General features: G+C 35.3%; 1 protein-coding gene across 2 annotated transcripts in view; it reads right to left on the bottom strand.

Annotated features, from left to right (window-relative positions):
• ADAMTS19 (ADAM metallopeptidase with thrombospondin type 1 motif 19) overlaps nucleotides 1–18,037 on the bottom strand; it is a 163,081-nt gene that overhangs the window by 74,256 nt on the left and 70,788 nt on the right. For both annotated transcript variants that reach the window (XM_068666760.1, XM_068666759.1), the window contains exon 8: nucleotides 8,934–9,039. In XM_068666760.1, coding sequence (XP_068522861.1) covers nucleotides 8,934–9,039 — 106 coding nt within the window. The remainder of the gene's footprint in view (nucleotides 1–8,933; nucleotides 9,040–18,037) is intronic.

Genomic DNA, 18,037 nt, shown 5'->3' on the forward strand with positions numbered 1-18,037 from the left:
AAACAATAAGAAAAAACATCCAAAATTTTAAGATATTTGAATTTAAGCATATGTCTTTCTGCATAGAAATTACAAACAAACAAACAAACAAAAACAAAAATGCAATGGCCATAGTTTCATATAAATGACAGTGAAATAGGAACACATAAAATGGAAAAAATAAGTACACAAACTAACACTAAAGTGGTATTTTAAGGCAAAAATAGAGAAAAAAATGTTTATAGGAGCCAAGAAATTAAGTTCTAGGCCTCCTAGATAACAAATTCAGAAATCCTACTCAATTTTAACTTACTAATTAATATTAAGTAATTTACAATTCCCTGTTAGCAAATGAATAAATAATTAAATGAAACATAAAAGCAGAGTATTAAAAGTTGTAATATTTCAGAAGAGAAGGTTTGGAGCTGGAAAAAAATAAAAAAATAAAGTACTATTCAAGCCATTAGTAAAATAAAATATAGCCATATTGATCTCATTAGTTTCACAGTTTTACTCTCAGAGTAACTTGAATCAGAAGCATGAGTAAGGGATTGCGGTACGAACTTGCAAAATGCACTCCAGTAATGAAGGCAACTGCAAGGAAACTGCAATCGTACTAAAACAGTGTTGCAACTGAGAAACCTCAATAGACCACATCCTATACCATAAGCTGCATTACTTCCATTAGTTTTATTTCAAAAATATTCCTCAGTTTACCATATCTGCACTTATTTCTTCAGGGTTTTTATCTTCAGCAATTGCTTATGTCATCATTTCATACTGTGGTGCACTGTCCTCAGATCATATATTATTTTATTTATGAATCATTTATGATTCATTTCCTAATGAACTAAAACATGTTCTGAGCATTACTAGAAATTAATTCAACTGCCTTCTCTGAACACAAAAATGAATACAAAGACCACATAGGGAGTTTTTTCCTTCCTTTAAATAGCATTAAAATGTAACTTTTTTACTTTCTAATTCATTCCAAAAGATACTTATCCTATATTCTGGAATGTAAAAGAAATGTAAGTAAATAAGTACCCAAATAAGAATACTATCTGTTGCATATCTAAAAGAAAACTATTTCATGTAAGAAGAAAAAGGTGCTATTGAAGCTGGCAATTTCAAATCATGGATTGCTCCTTTAAATTCTGTTTTCAGCATGGAAAAGTGTATGTTGATAAGACAGATAACACAACTACAATCCTAATAATTTTGTTTAGAAAGATGAACACCAACTGCTCGGTATATATCAAGTAAAAACATAAAGTTTTAATTATCTAACATTGCTTGTCAGACTATCTAAAACTTGCTTGCACCTCCTTTTTGTCTAGTGTGATAATAGAACAGCAAGAGTGTTCTTGTAACTAAGAGTTAGAAATAAAGTACTGAGTATCACTATTCTGCAGAACTAATATTTAATGATGACTATAAAGAGCATAACAGAGATTTTTGTTCAACAGTCAAAGAACCATCATAACCCTTTCAAGAACAAGGCACTATTCAAGAATTATTTTTGCATTTCTTTTGGAAAACTGAATTTTCCAGTTTTTCCTAGCAACTTTTAGTTTCTCTGCTGCCCAGATAGGCTGCCATGATACCTCTGATTCCCTTTGAATTGCCTTATTCTGATGAAATAATGTCAACTTTAAAATAAAAGACAGGTGTTTTAATAGTATATTTAGTATTTAGGATCAGGGAGGCTTCATATAAGGATTATGTATGAATTAAGACAGAAATTATTTTAAGGACTCTTCTGACAAAACAATCTCATTGGCAGTTATAAAATAGCTCTATTACTTTAGTATACATACCAGAAAGTATTTTTCTCTGTGGAAAAAGAAGAAAAATCAGAATGATTCAGTTGAAAGGGATCTATTTGAATCATTGAGTCCAAATGCCTGAACACTTCAGGGCTAACTAAAAGTTAAAACATCTTATTAAGGGCATTATCCTAATGAACACCAGCAGGCAAGGGGCATCAACCACTTCTCTGGAAAGTCTGTTCCTGTGATTTACTATCCTCAAGGAAATGACATTTTCCCTAATGTCCAGTTGGAACCTCCTGTGGCAGAGCTGTTCTCACATGTCCTGCCATGGGTTCCCAGGGAGCAGAGGCCAGCACCTCCCTCTGCCCTTCCCCTCTTCAGGGAGTTGCTGAGCCATGAGGTTGCCTCTTGTCCTCCTCTTCTCCAAACTGGACAACCCAAGTGTCCTCAGCCTCTCCTCACAGGACCTGCCTCCAGCCTTTTTGCCAGCTTTGTTACTCTCCCCTTTCAAGTGTCTCAACATCCTTTCTACATTGTGGAGCCCAGAACTGCACCAATGCTACACAGAGCAATCGAATCATCTCTTCAGACTGGCAGACTGGCTGGCTATGCTGTGGTTACTGCACCCCAAAATGCAGTTTGCTGCCAAATGGTTGGCTGGCAGGGCACACTGCGGGCTCATGCTGAGCCTGCTGTCAACAGCACCGCCAGGTCCCTTTCTGCTGAGCTGCTCTCCCTCCAGCCACTCCTGTTCCAGCCTGTGCCTGTGTCTGTGTCTGGCATTACTCACACTGCCCCAGGTGCAGAACCTGGCAGAACCTTTGCCTTTGTGGAACTCCATGCTGTTGATGTTTGCCCAATGCTCCCATCTAGCTAGATCCCTCCACAAGCCTCTTGTCCCTCCAGAGAGCCGCATCAGTATTGTCAGCAAACTTGCTAGGGATGCCTTCAACTCCTGCATCCAGATCTCTGATAACAGTGTTGAACAGTCCAGGCTCTAGAACTGAGCCCTGGGAGATACTGCTAGTGAGTGGCCACCAGCCAGATGTAGTCCCATTCACTACTGCTCTTTGAGTGCTGCCATTCAGCCAGTTCATCACCCAGCATAGCAGGTCTTTTATATCTCACATTTGGATAATTTGACCAGAAGGATGCTGTGAGAGACTGTATCAAAGGCCTTATTAAAATCCAGAAAGATCGCATCCACAACCTTCCCATCATCCACCTAGTGGGTGACCTTATCATAGAAGAAGCTTGGATTACTAAAGTCAGGCTTCATATTGTTGAATCCATGTTGACTATGTCTTATAACAGCTTTATTCTTTCAATGCCTCTCAGTAACACCCAACACAATCCTCTCTGTAACTTTTTCAGGGCTTAAGATTAACATGTCTGTAGTTTCCTGTGTCTTCTCTCATGCTCTTTTTGTATAATATTGGGCTAGCTTCCAGTCAGCAGATACTTCCCCTCACTACCACTACCTCTGGTAAATTGCTGAGAGGGGTTCAGCTAAAATATCCACGAATTCTCTCAGCATTCTGGGGTGAGTTTTAGTCCTTAAACCAAAAAGTTTTAACTATTTCATAATCACTGTGGCCATGACTGGTACTTGCTGTCAACTTTCCCACAAGACTAGATCTTCCTTGTTCTCAAACAACAGGTCTAGGACTTTCCTAGTTGTTTTTGTAAGTGCTTGTGACAGGAAATTATCTTCAACATGCTTTAGGAATTTCTCAGACTTGCTTGATGCAGCAGTATGATATTCCCAGTTTATGCCTGGGAAATTGAAATATTTCAAAAAGATGAGGGCAACCAATCCCAAGACTTCCCTTTATTGCCTGCAGAATACTTCAACCATGACATCATCCTCTGTGTGGTTGATAGGAGACATCATAGGTGTCTCCTATCATGGATGCTTTGCTATTCATCCCCTTAATGGGTAGAGACCCAGAGGCTCTCTACCATGTCATCACTAATGGCAAGGAATGTACAACCTAATCTCTCCCTTACTTACAGCACAACACCTCTACCTCACCTGCCCTGCTTATCCATCCTGAACAGCCAATAATCCTCCATCCTAGAAATCCAGTCATGGGACTTGTCCCTCCCAGTCTCATTAATACCAATGATATCAGAGCTCTGGAAAGGGAACAAAGCTTCCAGTTTGTCCCATTTGTTCTTCATACTGCATGTGTTTGTATACAAGCATTTCAGCTATGCTCTTGATTTTGCGGAGCTTCCTGAAGCAGCATCAGTGCTCCCATTAGCCTTGTCACCCTCAGATCCCTTGGCTTAAACTCAGTGTTTGTGATGGTACACCACTCCCTGGTGATCCTAGTTTAAAACCCTCCCAGTCAGCCTCATCAGGTTTGAAATATTTGGCAAAGAAATATTTGTCTCATTGAGATGGACCCCGTCAGGCCCCAGAAGACCTGTCATCTCAAAGACCTTTTTATGGTTATAAAACCCAAAATTCTAGCAGAGGCACCACCAGTCTTGGAGCCAAGCATTGATCACCTGAGCTCATTTTTTTCTTTCTCTGTCTCTCCTCCTTACTGAGAGGATTGAGAAAAACACTGTTTGTGCTTCTGAGTCCTTTAGTTATCTCCACAGGGCCCTGAAATCTCTTGTGATAGACCTTCCTGTAGGAAAATCATTGGTGTCATCTTGAAAGGGGAGGAGAGGATAATAGTCTGAAGGCTGTATTGTCCTTGAAAGCTCACTGGAAACATCCCTGATCCGAGCACCATGGAGGCAGCAAACTTTGCTGCGAAGAAGGTCTGGTCTGAAGATGGGATCCTCTGTGCCCTTCAGGAGTGAAGACAGGTAATTTTCCTCCTAGTACCTGATATAGTGCTGTGTTTGGGGTTTAGGATGAAAATACTATTGATAACACACCAATGTTTTAGTTGCTGCTGAGCACAGAGCCAAGGACTTTTCAGCTCCTCACACTGCCCTGCCAGCAAGGAGGCTGGGGGTGCACAAGAAGGTGGGAGGTGACACAGCCAGAACGTAGCCCAGCTGGCCAAAGGGATGTCCCGTGCCATGCTGGTGTCATGCTCAGCAATAAAACTTGTGGAAGGTGTCTAGGAAGAGCTGCCATTACTCAGGGACTGGCTGGGCATTGGTCAGAGGGTGTTGATCAACTGTGTTGTTGTTGTTGTTTCCCTTTTTATTAAATTGCCCTTAACCCAACCCACGAGTTCTTGCACTTTTAGCTTCTTTAATTCTTCCCCCATCCCACTTGGGGGGCATGAGTGAACAGCTGTGTAATGCTGAGCTGCCTGCCAGTTTAAACCACAACATCTATGCCTATCATGAGTTAGTAGGAGCTATAAAGTCTTCTGTTTCGCTCTGTCCTGAAAAGAGAAAGGCACAGAGAAGGGTATGGCTTCTCTTATTATTCATAAGAAAGGCTGCTGTTCCTGACTAAGTACACATAGTACGCATTTATTCTTCTATATTTTTCCAGAAGTATCTGCCAAACATTTTCCTGGAGATAAACTTGAAAAAAGTTGCTGAACTAAAAATTTAAAAATTCTTAGTTTACCCCACAGACACGTATTTTGAAAAGAGCAAAACACTACCAATGTAGCGATGCCACTATCTCAGCAAACCTCTCTCTGCTTCTTCCTTGAAATAGAAAAGTCATTAGATTGTAAGTAGCAGGTGGACTGTATGCATATCTACCCAGGCACCAAGAAAGGCTTTACTCTTTCTTTCACAGCTAATCTGTACAGCACCTGAAGTTTCTCATTATATTTGTGATTAGATGATTTTCAAGGAGTTTGAAGGACTTCTATAAAACCTAATTTACTGCTTTAGCTTTCCATGTGCTAATCTTGTGCCTTGTTAAACACAAATTCAATTGTAAAATTCTACTTTGACCCTATAAATATCAAGATAGTACTTTTTTCTGTTACTTTAATGAGATTCCCTACTCCACATTAGTAACTTATACACTAAGATTGGTGGACAATGGTGACTTTAGAATTAGCTTTTATTATTCTTACTGATTTTGTCGAGTTCTGTTATTGCATTTTGGAATGCAATCACAAAATAAAACAACAACCAAACAAACAAAAAAACACAGAGTACCTGATGCTCCATTAGCAATTAATAATTTCACTTTTAAAACTATTTTATTTTCCATTGGATTTCATATGATTGCTTAATACCATCACAAGAAAAATTTATGGTTTTTGCTCATGAGTCAACAAAATTCCACAGACTTCTTTTTTGGAACTACAAAATACCTGGTAGGATTGGTAGGATATCCAAAATGTTACAGACAACTACTTTTCATATTAACAAAAAAAAAAAAAAAAAAAAAAAGCTTACCAGCAAAAGAATGCTGATGTGTGTAAAGTTGATCCTAAGAAACTCCACCAGTACCTCTTTCAGCTACTTAGACCAACTTTTAAAGTCCACTTTAAGCACATATTTAATGTTAGTCAATATATTTTGAGATACTGCTGTTTATATATACCTTTTATTTCTTCATAGTTAAAAAGCAGTCATACTCCATAATGAATATATCTAAGTTATTTGATAACATAAATGCTAACATTGTCTCTCTTTTCATAGTCTCCATGTGGAAGTATTTTATTCCAGTGTCGTTCATTTCATTTCTGTAATATGACTTCATTACGTAATTACCGAATGGCTCATTAGATTTGTTGAAACACATAGAACTGATTATTCAAAACAAATCCACTAGTGTGTTACAACTTGTAATCTCTGATAACATAGACTGACTCCTAATAATCTGAGATGAAACTGAAAAGTAAATAGTTGACATTACTTCTTTATGTCATAAAAAGAGAATATGCTTTCAGACATACCTGTCTAGAACAAAGCCACTTTATTATTGCTAAGTAAAGTTTAGTTTTCCAGTGTATTTCATACAGAATATTTATCTTCTATTTCTTTATTAGAGGCAACTCTAGCTGCAGTTCAATAATTAATATGCCTGTTCATTTTCTAAGTATTCTTACCTCTTCTCTTGGAGCTCAGCTGGTGCTGATCATATACATAAGCCAATTTTTTTTTTTCTACAAATCAAATGTCTGCTTATATGTCTATTTTTCTAACAAAAGTTTCACAGAAGTATTAATCAATTCATTGAAAAGGGAGTTCATATATAAATGCGGACTAACAAAGCTGTAATCAGACTTACATTTTCTTTAATCTTTTTGTTATGGACCTATTGGGAAAACTGAGAAAAGCACAACACAATGCCTAAATAGGTCAAAAAATGATAGGAAACCATACTACATACTTTCTCTCCCAGCTCCACAGAAATGCAATGACAAAAAATATTTCAAGCTAAGGACCAAATGCAATTAAATTCAGAGCGCACCTTGTGCAGCAGTCTTGGAAGAACTACTAGCACTGTTGACAAGCGTAACAGTGGGCCTCCATGTCTGCTGGATAGGTCTGACTTGTCTGCTGCAAGACAAATCTGTTTTATAAGACAGTATCCTGCATTCTCATATTTTCTACTGCAGAACAAACAAACCTCCCATAACTTCACAAAAGTGTTGTACCTTCTTTCTGTTTTCCATATTTAGGATTTTGCACATCACCACTTCTCAAGAAGCATAAGGTGTTATGTTTTTTGTTGATAAGATGCCTCTTTTTCCAAGTCCAGTAACTCCATTGCTAAACTTTTTTTTTATCTAAAGGTATTTTTGTTGTGTGGGGCATAAAGCAGTATTTATTTTTCTCTAAATTATCTGGCATTATCATACCTGTCTTAAAAAAAAAATCTAATTTACTCCATCAGTGAATTTATCTGCAGATCATATTCAGTCATTGTTTCTGTCCTCTTAGTTTACTGTCAAATGAGCAAGTGTACAGGAAATGAGTCTTCCTCTACCCTTTCTTCTAATATAGCAAACACTATAGTAAAAAAAAAAGAAAGAGGTCAGCATGAAGCTACAAAACACAAACAAATCTTTGTTTTGAAGTCTTTCCTTTATAATATCTATCACTCAGGCTGGCTTCTATGAAACTGGAATTGTTTTCTGCAGTTATGAAAATCAAAAAAAAAAAAAAAGGAAAAAGTTTAATTTCATGCAACATGTAATAATACTCCAAGTTATACAATTGCCTTGAATTTGCTTAGTTTCCATACAGTAGAAATTCTAAATAGAAATGTCCAATTTCCAACTCTTTTGTAATCAGTTGTAATCAACTCTACCCGAGCTCAAGGAGCTTTCACCAACTTTAAACAAAATCAGTTTTAATTTGAAGATTTTGTACTAAGGTGCCTGACCTCAACTTTCAGAGGGTCTGAGCTTTCAAAGCATTTAATAAATCATTCCTCTCCATTGTCCACTTGCAGCTTCACACAGAATCTGCTTTTCTAAACATGTACACATGTACATACATACCTATATCAGACACTACAGGTAAAAATAACAAAGCTTTCTTTTTTTTAGGAAGAACTCTCATACTTATTTTTCTATATCAAGTACTTAAGCCAAGAATCAAATACCACTTTCATTAACTAACTTGATTATGGCATAAGAATTTCTCAATTTAGTTCAAAGCATTTTTCGCTTAAAGAGTAAACACACCCAATCAATTGTGTGAGGATAGTTATCTTCACCTTCTCTTTGTCATGCTTTTCTATTAAGGTGGCAGGGAGAGTATTAATATTACAAAGACCAATGACCATTATATGCTTTAATGGGATCTATCCTGAGAATGCCAAATTCAATAAGGCCTCTTCCAACTCGTGATCTCATTAAAATGCTTGTTGGCAACAATATGCAGAGCTGGATCTGATACACAATACCACAGTCCCAAAAGAAAATAGAAAAAAAACATCTTGGGGCACCTGCTTTTCCTCTTGACTATGTCAGTCCTTCTAGCCAACTTCATTATTGTGAAGCTATAAGGTTCCTGTATTACTCAAAGCTGTAAACATTTTCTTAATTCACATATGTTTTCTTATTGAATTCTGAATTACGGATATTGATACATGACACTATTGTTATTATTTAAAAAACAAAAAACAAAAACAAAAAAAACATTATTTTCCAAAGTTTTCATCAAAATTAACAGCTTTCCCAACAGGGGGAAAAAAAATGAAGTACACAATCAATTTAAAAGTAAATCATACTGACACCACATGCAAAAAAAAAATGGGTTTGTTGTCCATGTACTTACTTGTGACCCATCTCATGGGCAATGGTAAAAGCGAGATTCAGACCATTGTCCTCTGCAATAATACATTTTCGTTTTTCACTGCACATTCCACTCAGATAGGCTATACCTAGGAAACATAACCACCACATTCAATTATTTTTATTATTACTAAATGTACATACTGTAGCTTTACTGACCCCAAACAGGTCTGAAAACTTACAGTCATCAAAACAATCCAAATATATAAGCAGGTAGCACACAAAAATTTATTTATTCATAAGTTACAACTAACTTTAGCACAAAAGGGGATAAAAAGTGTAAGGGAAATCATAAGCAATGGCAATATTAGATGAAAGTAATATTACCTAATTACACAGACTGCAATGTGCAGAAAATGTATTCTTTACAAGCATTATAGGTACCTTAATAAGATATGAGGGAGCACAAATACAGGTAGTGGTACTGCTGTAAATGAAGATAGATGTGTACAATAATAAGAAACAAATACAAACTGGTATTTTCTGTGACAGACATACAATGAAAACATAGAGCACCACACCTAAATCATCACCGTTAAGTACTGATATCGTTCAGTGTGTCCATTTAAAATTGTGTAGAAGAATCAGAACTAGTAAAATTCTTAGAAGGCTGCAGTTTGTTTATTGTAGAGGCTGTAATACCACTACTATCTAACACCTGGGTTTTCAAAAATTGGAAGCCTAAGAAGTAGGCTTCTGAGGTAATGCTGTATTTCAAATAAGAAAGGCCACAATTTTAAAAGCTTGAGCAATATGCTGCTTAATTTGGGTAATGGTCATTTTTTTTCAGGCCGTAAATACATCTAGTGGGGACACGTTGTCGTCATTCATTGTTTGAAATTTCAGAGTAAGCAATCAAAACCCTGTTTCAAGTGTTTGGCCTATTTCCCAGGAACATCCTTTCAATGGAATGGTGCCCTATGGATTAACATGTTTGCTGGATGTTTGCGTATAAAGGTCAAGTTTGAAATGTTTGACAGAGTTTGAAATTTAGTCATAATTAGCATTCTAAGTTAACAAGATAAAAGTCATTCTTCTTGCAATCCAACTATTTGTCAGTCTGTAAACACAACCCCTCATCCACAATATGAAATTCAAGTAGTAACTCCAACACAAATCTGGCAGTGGTCTTCTCAGTAGAGCTAGTTTAAAGTTTTTGGACACAGGGCTCATGAGACAAAAAATGTTGTTCAGGATTGAAGAAAAAAAAATTTGATTTGAATGTAACAGAACATTTCAGCTTTTACTATTTCTTTCCAAAGAAAGGAGAAAAAGTGAAGTAGGCGACAAAAGAAATCTGGGCTGAAAAAAAAGGCAAAACATATTCAAAGCAAAAAAATAAAAATAAAAGTCCAATGACACCTCACTCTAAGTGTAGATATCATTTATATTATCTTTACTGAAAATAAGAGAAGTAAGAAATGCTCTGAATTGTAATATACTATTTTGAAAGTTATACTCCAGCAGCTGAGGCAAAAAGAAAAATCATTCCAAGACCTTTCTGTTCCTTGTAGTTCTACAATTATGTTCATTTTACTTCAAATTTTAAGTAGAGCTGATAACAATACCAGAAGTAGCATACAGCAGCGCTCTGACTCGAGACAACAAAACGAACTTACAAAGTGCTAAAACAAAATAGAAAATTTACTCTCACCATAGAAAAACAAAACAAAACAAAACAACAACAACAACAAAAAGGCAAAACAAAGCAAAACAAAAACAAAAACAGTGCTGCATTTCAGAGTACTACAATGCCTCCTGTTGAGAAATGCATTTATTTCTTAATGCCTACTTATTTGCTGGAATGTATGGAAAGAAAATTCCCAAATCCCTCTCCTTCTGTTAATGTTGAATGTCATCTATAATCAAAAAACATCTGATTCTATCAAGTTTCTTACAGGGAAAAGAAGCCCCCTAGCCTTCTTTTGACCTGTGAAGGGCCAGGGTCAAGTATACGTGTATTATGAATATCTCTCCACACAACAACACAAGTATACTCAGTTGCTATGTACTGCCCCAAAATCATAATCTATTCCCAAACAACTATGTACATTGCAAGCTTTATACCTATTTTGCAGAAGCAGCACTACATTCCAGTAAGCATTTTCAACAATACTCAATATACATGACCAAAACTGTTTGGATACATGACAGTCTTTGAAGGGAATTCATTACGCTTGATCTTTTGAAGTGTAACATATGAAACAAAAGAGATATATTTCATTTAGATTAAATTAGATTTTGGATTTTAGAAATGTTCAAAAATATCAAATGCAATGTACATTTTATGACTTTGCCCTTATTAAGCAATATCGACTTTATGTGTGAAAGCCACATAAAACAGCAGCTACTGGATGCAAATCAGCCTGCTACTAGCTGTGAACTAGGTTCATGTCTTGTCCTTAGTTATTAATTTCATGTGTAGAGAAAAAGAAACTGACTTCAATAAGCAACTGCTCTTGCTTAGTTACGTCAGCTCTAGGTAAAAGATAGAAATTCTTCTTTAAATATATGTATGCTCACTGTGGTTTCACATGGCTTATTAACACAGCTGGGACTGCTCCAAGGTTAAATCCACCAGAAAAAAAATAAAAATAAAAAAAAAAATAACTGCTCCCTTGTAATGATTAAGGTATTTGTAATGATTAAGGTATTTCCAATGAACTCCACAGGCTCAAACAGCTTGAGACTAAAACATTCAGATCTAAAAAGTGCTGGCTAAAAAACAATAACATAATCTCATTCATAATTTTAAGAAGGAACTTGTTACCTACCCATAAAAGAAAACTATGTTATGAAATAAAAAAGTATTGCATGGATACACACCGTATACAAAACATTTAAATTACATCACTGTAGGTAAGTATTTCTCATGTTAATTCTGAAGAAAAGATACACAATATTTGTTAAGAAAACAAAATCTTTACAGTCGTGCCCTAGAAGAACCATGTATATAATATATATTCTTATCAAACATGTAAATATCTAAATGAAATAGATATTTTCTTTTGCTTCAGAAAAATAGAACTTTTGCTGAAGCTGTAGCAGTGGTTTATTTCTACTACCACTACTACTTCCAGTGGAGATGATTTACATTTCATACTATGATATGGTACGATAGATTTTCTTTAAGATTTCCCAGTTTCTTAATGAACATCCTCAATAAATAACTATTTATTCTTTCAAAGCACACACACCTTTACAACTTCTGTGTTGAAAAGCTGTGGTTCAGCTTGCAGAGGTGTTACATAAAACTCATTACCAACTAAAGTATCCAAACAAATTCATCAACTTCATATGCTCATTCACAGCTTGCTGTCCATAACATAAATCCACTACCTATAACAGAAGGCCACAGGAATGAAAACAGCACAGTAAAAAAATATAATAACTTTAAAAAATATGCAGACATATAAAACATTGTTCTTTCTTACAGTGACCTCACAACATACAAACATGATTTGAGCATGTCCTAATTTGTAGCAAAACATTTTAAAAGGCTAGGGAATGGTTATTATTTTTCCCTTTATAGTAATTCAATTACATTACTATTATGAAAGTGTTACACAGATTCGTTACCTAGCAATATATCAATATATATCTCAAATTTCAATTCTGAACTTTCTTGGTTTCACAATACGTTCAAGCTTGGGTTGTCCTGCCATTGACTATATGCTCCTTCTGAATCCCTTTCCTTATAACTGCTCTAAAATTTCACTAATTTTAGATGCTGTTAAAAGAGAAAGATACCCTTCCACATATCACCAGTTTATTCCATTAATATCTGTAAACATTCCTGTGCTATTTCACAGCTCTTCTGTTCTGGCACCAGTAATCTTCTGTCCATTAGATTATTTTTTGTTTGTTTGTTTTGTTGTTTTTAGTTTACTTTAGTTTTTCCTCATATTTTAAGGCAATAATGAATAGTAAGAAATACAGAATAAAGCTCATGTAAAAAATCTTCTGACTTCAGTGAAGACGGACAGGGACTCACCCAGGTATCCCTTCTACTACTGATCAAGTTGAGAGTCTACCCGAATCTACAGTCTATATGAAATCAAAAATTCATAAAAATACAAACTGAAACTCCTGAAAAGGAGTTTCAAAGCTGAAAAAAATGTAAAGAGAATGTGTTTGTATAGCACTATATATATGTACATATATATAAAAGCATTTAAAATTTAAAGTATTTTATAATGAATGAGTATGACATATTCCTGGGAATTTAGGGATGGTATGTTCTTTCTCATGTTGTCTACCCACTAGTCAAAATCATCCAATTTGACCAAGATGAAATCAGTAAAACAGAATAGATTCACACCATCTACTGCACTCCCTGTAATCTTGGAAAAATAATGAAGCACTCAATTACTATTGAATGCCTATTAGATATAATTTCAAGCACACATAAATTGTTCATGAACTTCACAAATGATGGATCTGTTTTTATTAAATTAATGTACCTACAACTGATACTGTTTTGGCACATGCTATGAATAAAAATATTTATATATGGAGTTTGTTCTAAAGTTTCTACACCAAGCTTTGGAAATAGCAGTATAAAACACTGTTGGGATATACATAAGCAAGTACTGGACAGAAAACATGCAGAAAAAAAACTTACTCTTCTGAAAGTGCCATGCAGCAAAACACTACACATGGCATGACCTTAGAATTACTGATGATGTAAAAGTATAGTAAGCCGCTAAAACAGAAACATAATTTCATGCCCTAATACATTTGGCTTTCGATTCAAACATGAACATTTCACATTTGAATTGGCAAAACAATTGTTCTGTGAGCATAAATAACAGCACTTATCTGGACTTGATTACTTCTAACAAATTACTTTTTTTTTTTAGCAGTTCAGATGCTTAAGAAATGGAAGAAAAAAAAAACTTTTTATAGAACTGACACTTAGAAGCCTAATTAGCACAAGCTGCTCTGAACAGAATTCCAGATACTGAGGATTTCCAGGAAAAAAAAAACAAAAAAAAACCAAAAAAAAACCACTCTTGTCACTCATTAGTGAATCAGCAGCGAATCAGGAAGCAATCAAATCAACACACTTGAACACTTAACAAACAAGAATTTCAAGTGCAAACAGAAAACCCTAGAAATGTATTTTTTTCTCTTTACAGCAAGAGACACTGATGATAACTATACCTACATGTGTTTATGTATACAAATATATATATATACAAATGTATATATATATATGCAAAAATACATATACATACGGATGAAAGATACTAGAAGAAACAATAGGATAAAAATGAATGAACTTTTGCTGCATTTTATGCAAACATAAATCCAGTTTTTATCACCTATTCTGTTAGTTTATGATCTATGTAAATCTTGAAAAAGCAAAACTTGTAGAAAAACTTTATCAATAACTAATAAGTATGTGATTTTATGCTCCATAACGCTAAGTCTACTTTTCTCTCTTTAAACAAACTGTTGCAGCTTAATCTTTACAGTGGGAAAAAAGAATAAAAATGAGGAGGGCATATAAATACATGCCAAATAGGCATAAATAAATACTAATGCATATAGTTTTAAGGGCTTCGTTATTACATCTTATTAACAGTCCATAGTTGTTTAATGTTATTATATGGATGGTAGAACTGCTGGAAGTTGTTTGGTTTCTTTTAAAATGCAGCTCTCATGGAAGGCATCTCTTTCGTAAGATGAAATTACTTAATTTATTTTAAATTAATATTATTTTAATTTAAAAAAATATTGAGATTACTAACTTAAGATGAGAACTAACATACTGTTATTGCCCAGATGTCTACTTGTACTAATTCTGTCCTCTACAGCGGTCAAAGTAAATTCACAGGCAGTGGAAGCACAGACACCCATTTGGGGAACAATATAGAAATTCTGCCTGGACAAACCCCTCCCCCCGCCTCCCAAACACACACACAAAAAAAAAATTAAAAAAAAAAAAAGGAAGAATGTCTTTAGGTACGTTGGTTGGAAAAGTAAACCCAAATAAAATGAACCCTCCTGCAACAAAAGTCAGGAGATCTATTGATGACTGTTTAAAAGTTTAATTTTTTTACACAGAAGCAGAAAAGTCTACTTTTAGAAGTTATGCAATAAAGACTTTCAGTCTTTAAATTACATGGGTAAGAGCGAAAGCTCTTATGAAAGCTTCATGGAACTCTGTTATATAAAATTATATAACTTTTGAAAATGAGACACCTCCTTCTTTGGCAACAAAACAGAATGGGTCTTTCCAAAGTACATGAGAAGCTTGCTTATTCGTAAGCCAGAAACAGGTTGCACATCAGCCATTTCAGAAGAGTTCTCACAAAATACATTCATAAATAAATTTATGTTGATTATACGATTTTCGTTGATGTATCAGACAAAAACAAACAAGCAAACAAACAAAACAAGATACATGGTTTACTTTGAATTTAATATCATGTGCCTCACGTTAAGAGTTAGTGCCCACTTCTTGCCATACAAGTCAGTTCTATAACCTGACAAAACCCTTACCGCTATACAGAAGGACGGGGAGATGATGACAGTGAACACTGTGGTACTCCACTGGAAGTGTTTTTGACAGCTCAGAATTGTTTTCTATGTTATAGAGCGTGTTCTAGGCAGTGTTATAATGTTGTTTTGCAGTCCTCTAGGCTATTTGTGTAGCTTTCTCTATGAGTCCCTTCTGGGGCTCACATTTTTTCCTGGGTGGCAGGATTAAACCACAACAAAGCACCATACATCCACTTGCTTGCTCCCCCTCAGTGGGATGTGGAAGAAAACTGGAAAGGTAAAAGTAAGAGAACTCACGGGTTCAGACAAAGACAGTTTTAAAGTGACCCTAGTCACTCTGGTCAGTTTGGGTCAGATGTTCTGGTTCTGTCCACTCCCAATTTCCTGTACCCCCAACCTCCATTCTGGTGGGGCAGCATGAAAAGCAGAAAGGCCTTGGGTTTGTGGAAGCACTGCTCTGCAGCAACTGAAAGAGTGGTGCATTATCACCAGAGTCTTCATCAAAAATCCAAAACATACACCATACCAGCTGCTATGTAGAAAGTTAATTCTATCCCAGCTAAAACCAGGACACTGGGGAAAAAGAAACAGGAAAAGATATTTGTGTGAACTAGCCATTTTCTGGCCCCATGATATCTAAACATGGCACTCCTGATCTTGAGTTTAGTTGTAGAGAAACAGGAATAAGAATTTCCTTCTACTGAGAAAAGCTTTTATTACTGTTCATTACTTTCAGTGATGTAAATATACAGACCATGAGAAAGAACTATCTTTTGTAACATTACACCAGATGGGAAAATGGAGAGCTTGAATTCTGCTTTTCTTTGATAGAAAGAAGCCTACAATAGAAACTAAGAAAAGACTGCTCTCAATAGATCATCATAAAGATTAGAAGATATGTAAACACAATCACACAATTTTTCTTTTACTTATCTACAGTTGTATAAAGCATTACAAGGGTTAACGTACCATGTGTATGCATGGTATGAAGGCTGCATCAGTTCCTTTGACTAATTTTCTCTACATTTCCATGTACATGTGCATCCAACTAATCTTTATTTAGTTGGATCTTTATTATCCACCTTTAGTTTTTCTATTCCACATTTTATTTACTGTGAGCTACCTGTTTATTAAATTTTATTTTTTTTTTAAAGTTTTCCTCTTTGTGTCTGATTAACAGACCCCTAAAATAGAAGGCTTAGAGGAGACTGACAAAGTCAATGTGCTCCTGAAGCTAAAGGAGGAATGTAGGGTGTGACTTATTACAGCTGTGCCAAAAGAAAGCTGAACAAAAAGGACCAAAGGATGGCCTTTGTTTGAGATAAATTCATGTATCAGTTCAGTGGATTAACTGGTTGTGTAAATGTTTTTCTCAGAGTTAATCAAAAGGGTATGTCTGTCTTCTTGAATTAGAACAGTTATTCCAATTATATAAGCTGAATTAATAAAATAGTTGTCCTTTGCATGCAAACCTTGGCTAACATGGAGTATTCATTACTTTTGAAGAAAAAAAGATACAAAAGAACACCTTATAGATGTTCTATACAACTCCTGTATATCATGAGTTGGAAGGGACCCCTAAGAGTCATTGAGTCCACCTTCTGGCTCACCATCAACAAAAAATCAGACCATAGGTCGGAGAGTGTTGTCCAAATGCTTTTTGAGCACCAGCAGGTTCAGTGGCGTTACCACTGCCCTGGGGAGACTGTTACAGTGCCTGACCACCCTCTCAGTGAAGAACCTTTTCCAAACATCCCACCTGAACCTTCCCAGATGCATTCCCCCCTTCAAAATCATTGTGAACATGTAAAATACAATTAGACCCTGATAGTAAGATCACAGTTAAAATGGACTTTCTCAATTTTAGAGTTAAAAGTGAAGGCAAATAAGATTAATTATATGAAAGTCAGTTTATAGAAGCAAGAGATCAGATTACTGTGGTAAGCCTCTGAATCTGCTCTGGTCAATATGTACTCAGGAAAACAATATACAGGATACAGCCCTGTGTGCCTGAACCCTAAATGTATTCAGATCTGATTTAATAGCAATTTAAATCAATGATAGTGTTGTCATCACACACACTGTGTTATGTTATACAAACAATATTCTGTTTTTATGGTGTGTAGAAAGATATACTGCCTGTATTTTTATGTTATGAAATTAATTCATTGAAAAAAATCAGTAAACAGAGCTGGAGAAAATGATTACCTATTCTACATATTTCCTTCTAAAACATTTTTAGAGAAATATAACATCTGATACATGTATATGGGAACAAATATCTTAGACAACCTGGTGACTACTAAGTGACTTGTATCTGGTATTGGTCTATTTAAAAAAAAAATAATGAACGGATGGCATAGATTTAATGATGGCTTTACACTGTATAATGTACTTAAAAACAGTTATTTTTCACAGAATGCAAAACAGCTTAGAGGTCTGCAAACTGAAGCTTCTGGTGTGGTATGACTTATAAAGGAAAATTAGGGATCACAGACTCGAGACCAAATTCTAAGGGAGATATCTTTGGTATTTTTGCCAAAAAGGCAAATGAAATTTTAATTTTCCGAGAATAAC

The sequence above is a fragment of the Anas acuta genome, chromosome Z, assembly GCF_963932015.1.
Source record: "Anas acuta chromosome Z, bAnaAcu1.1, whole genome shotgun sequence".
In the NCBI taxonomy this organism is placed as follows: domain Eukaryota; kingdom Metazoa; phylum Chordata; class Aves; order Anseriformes; family Anatidae; genus Anas; species Anas acuta.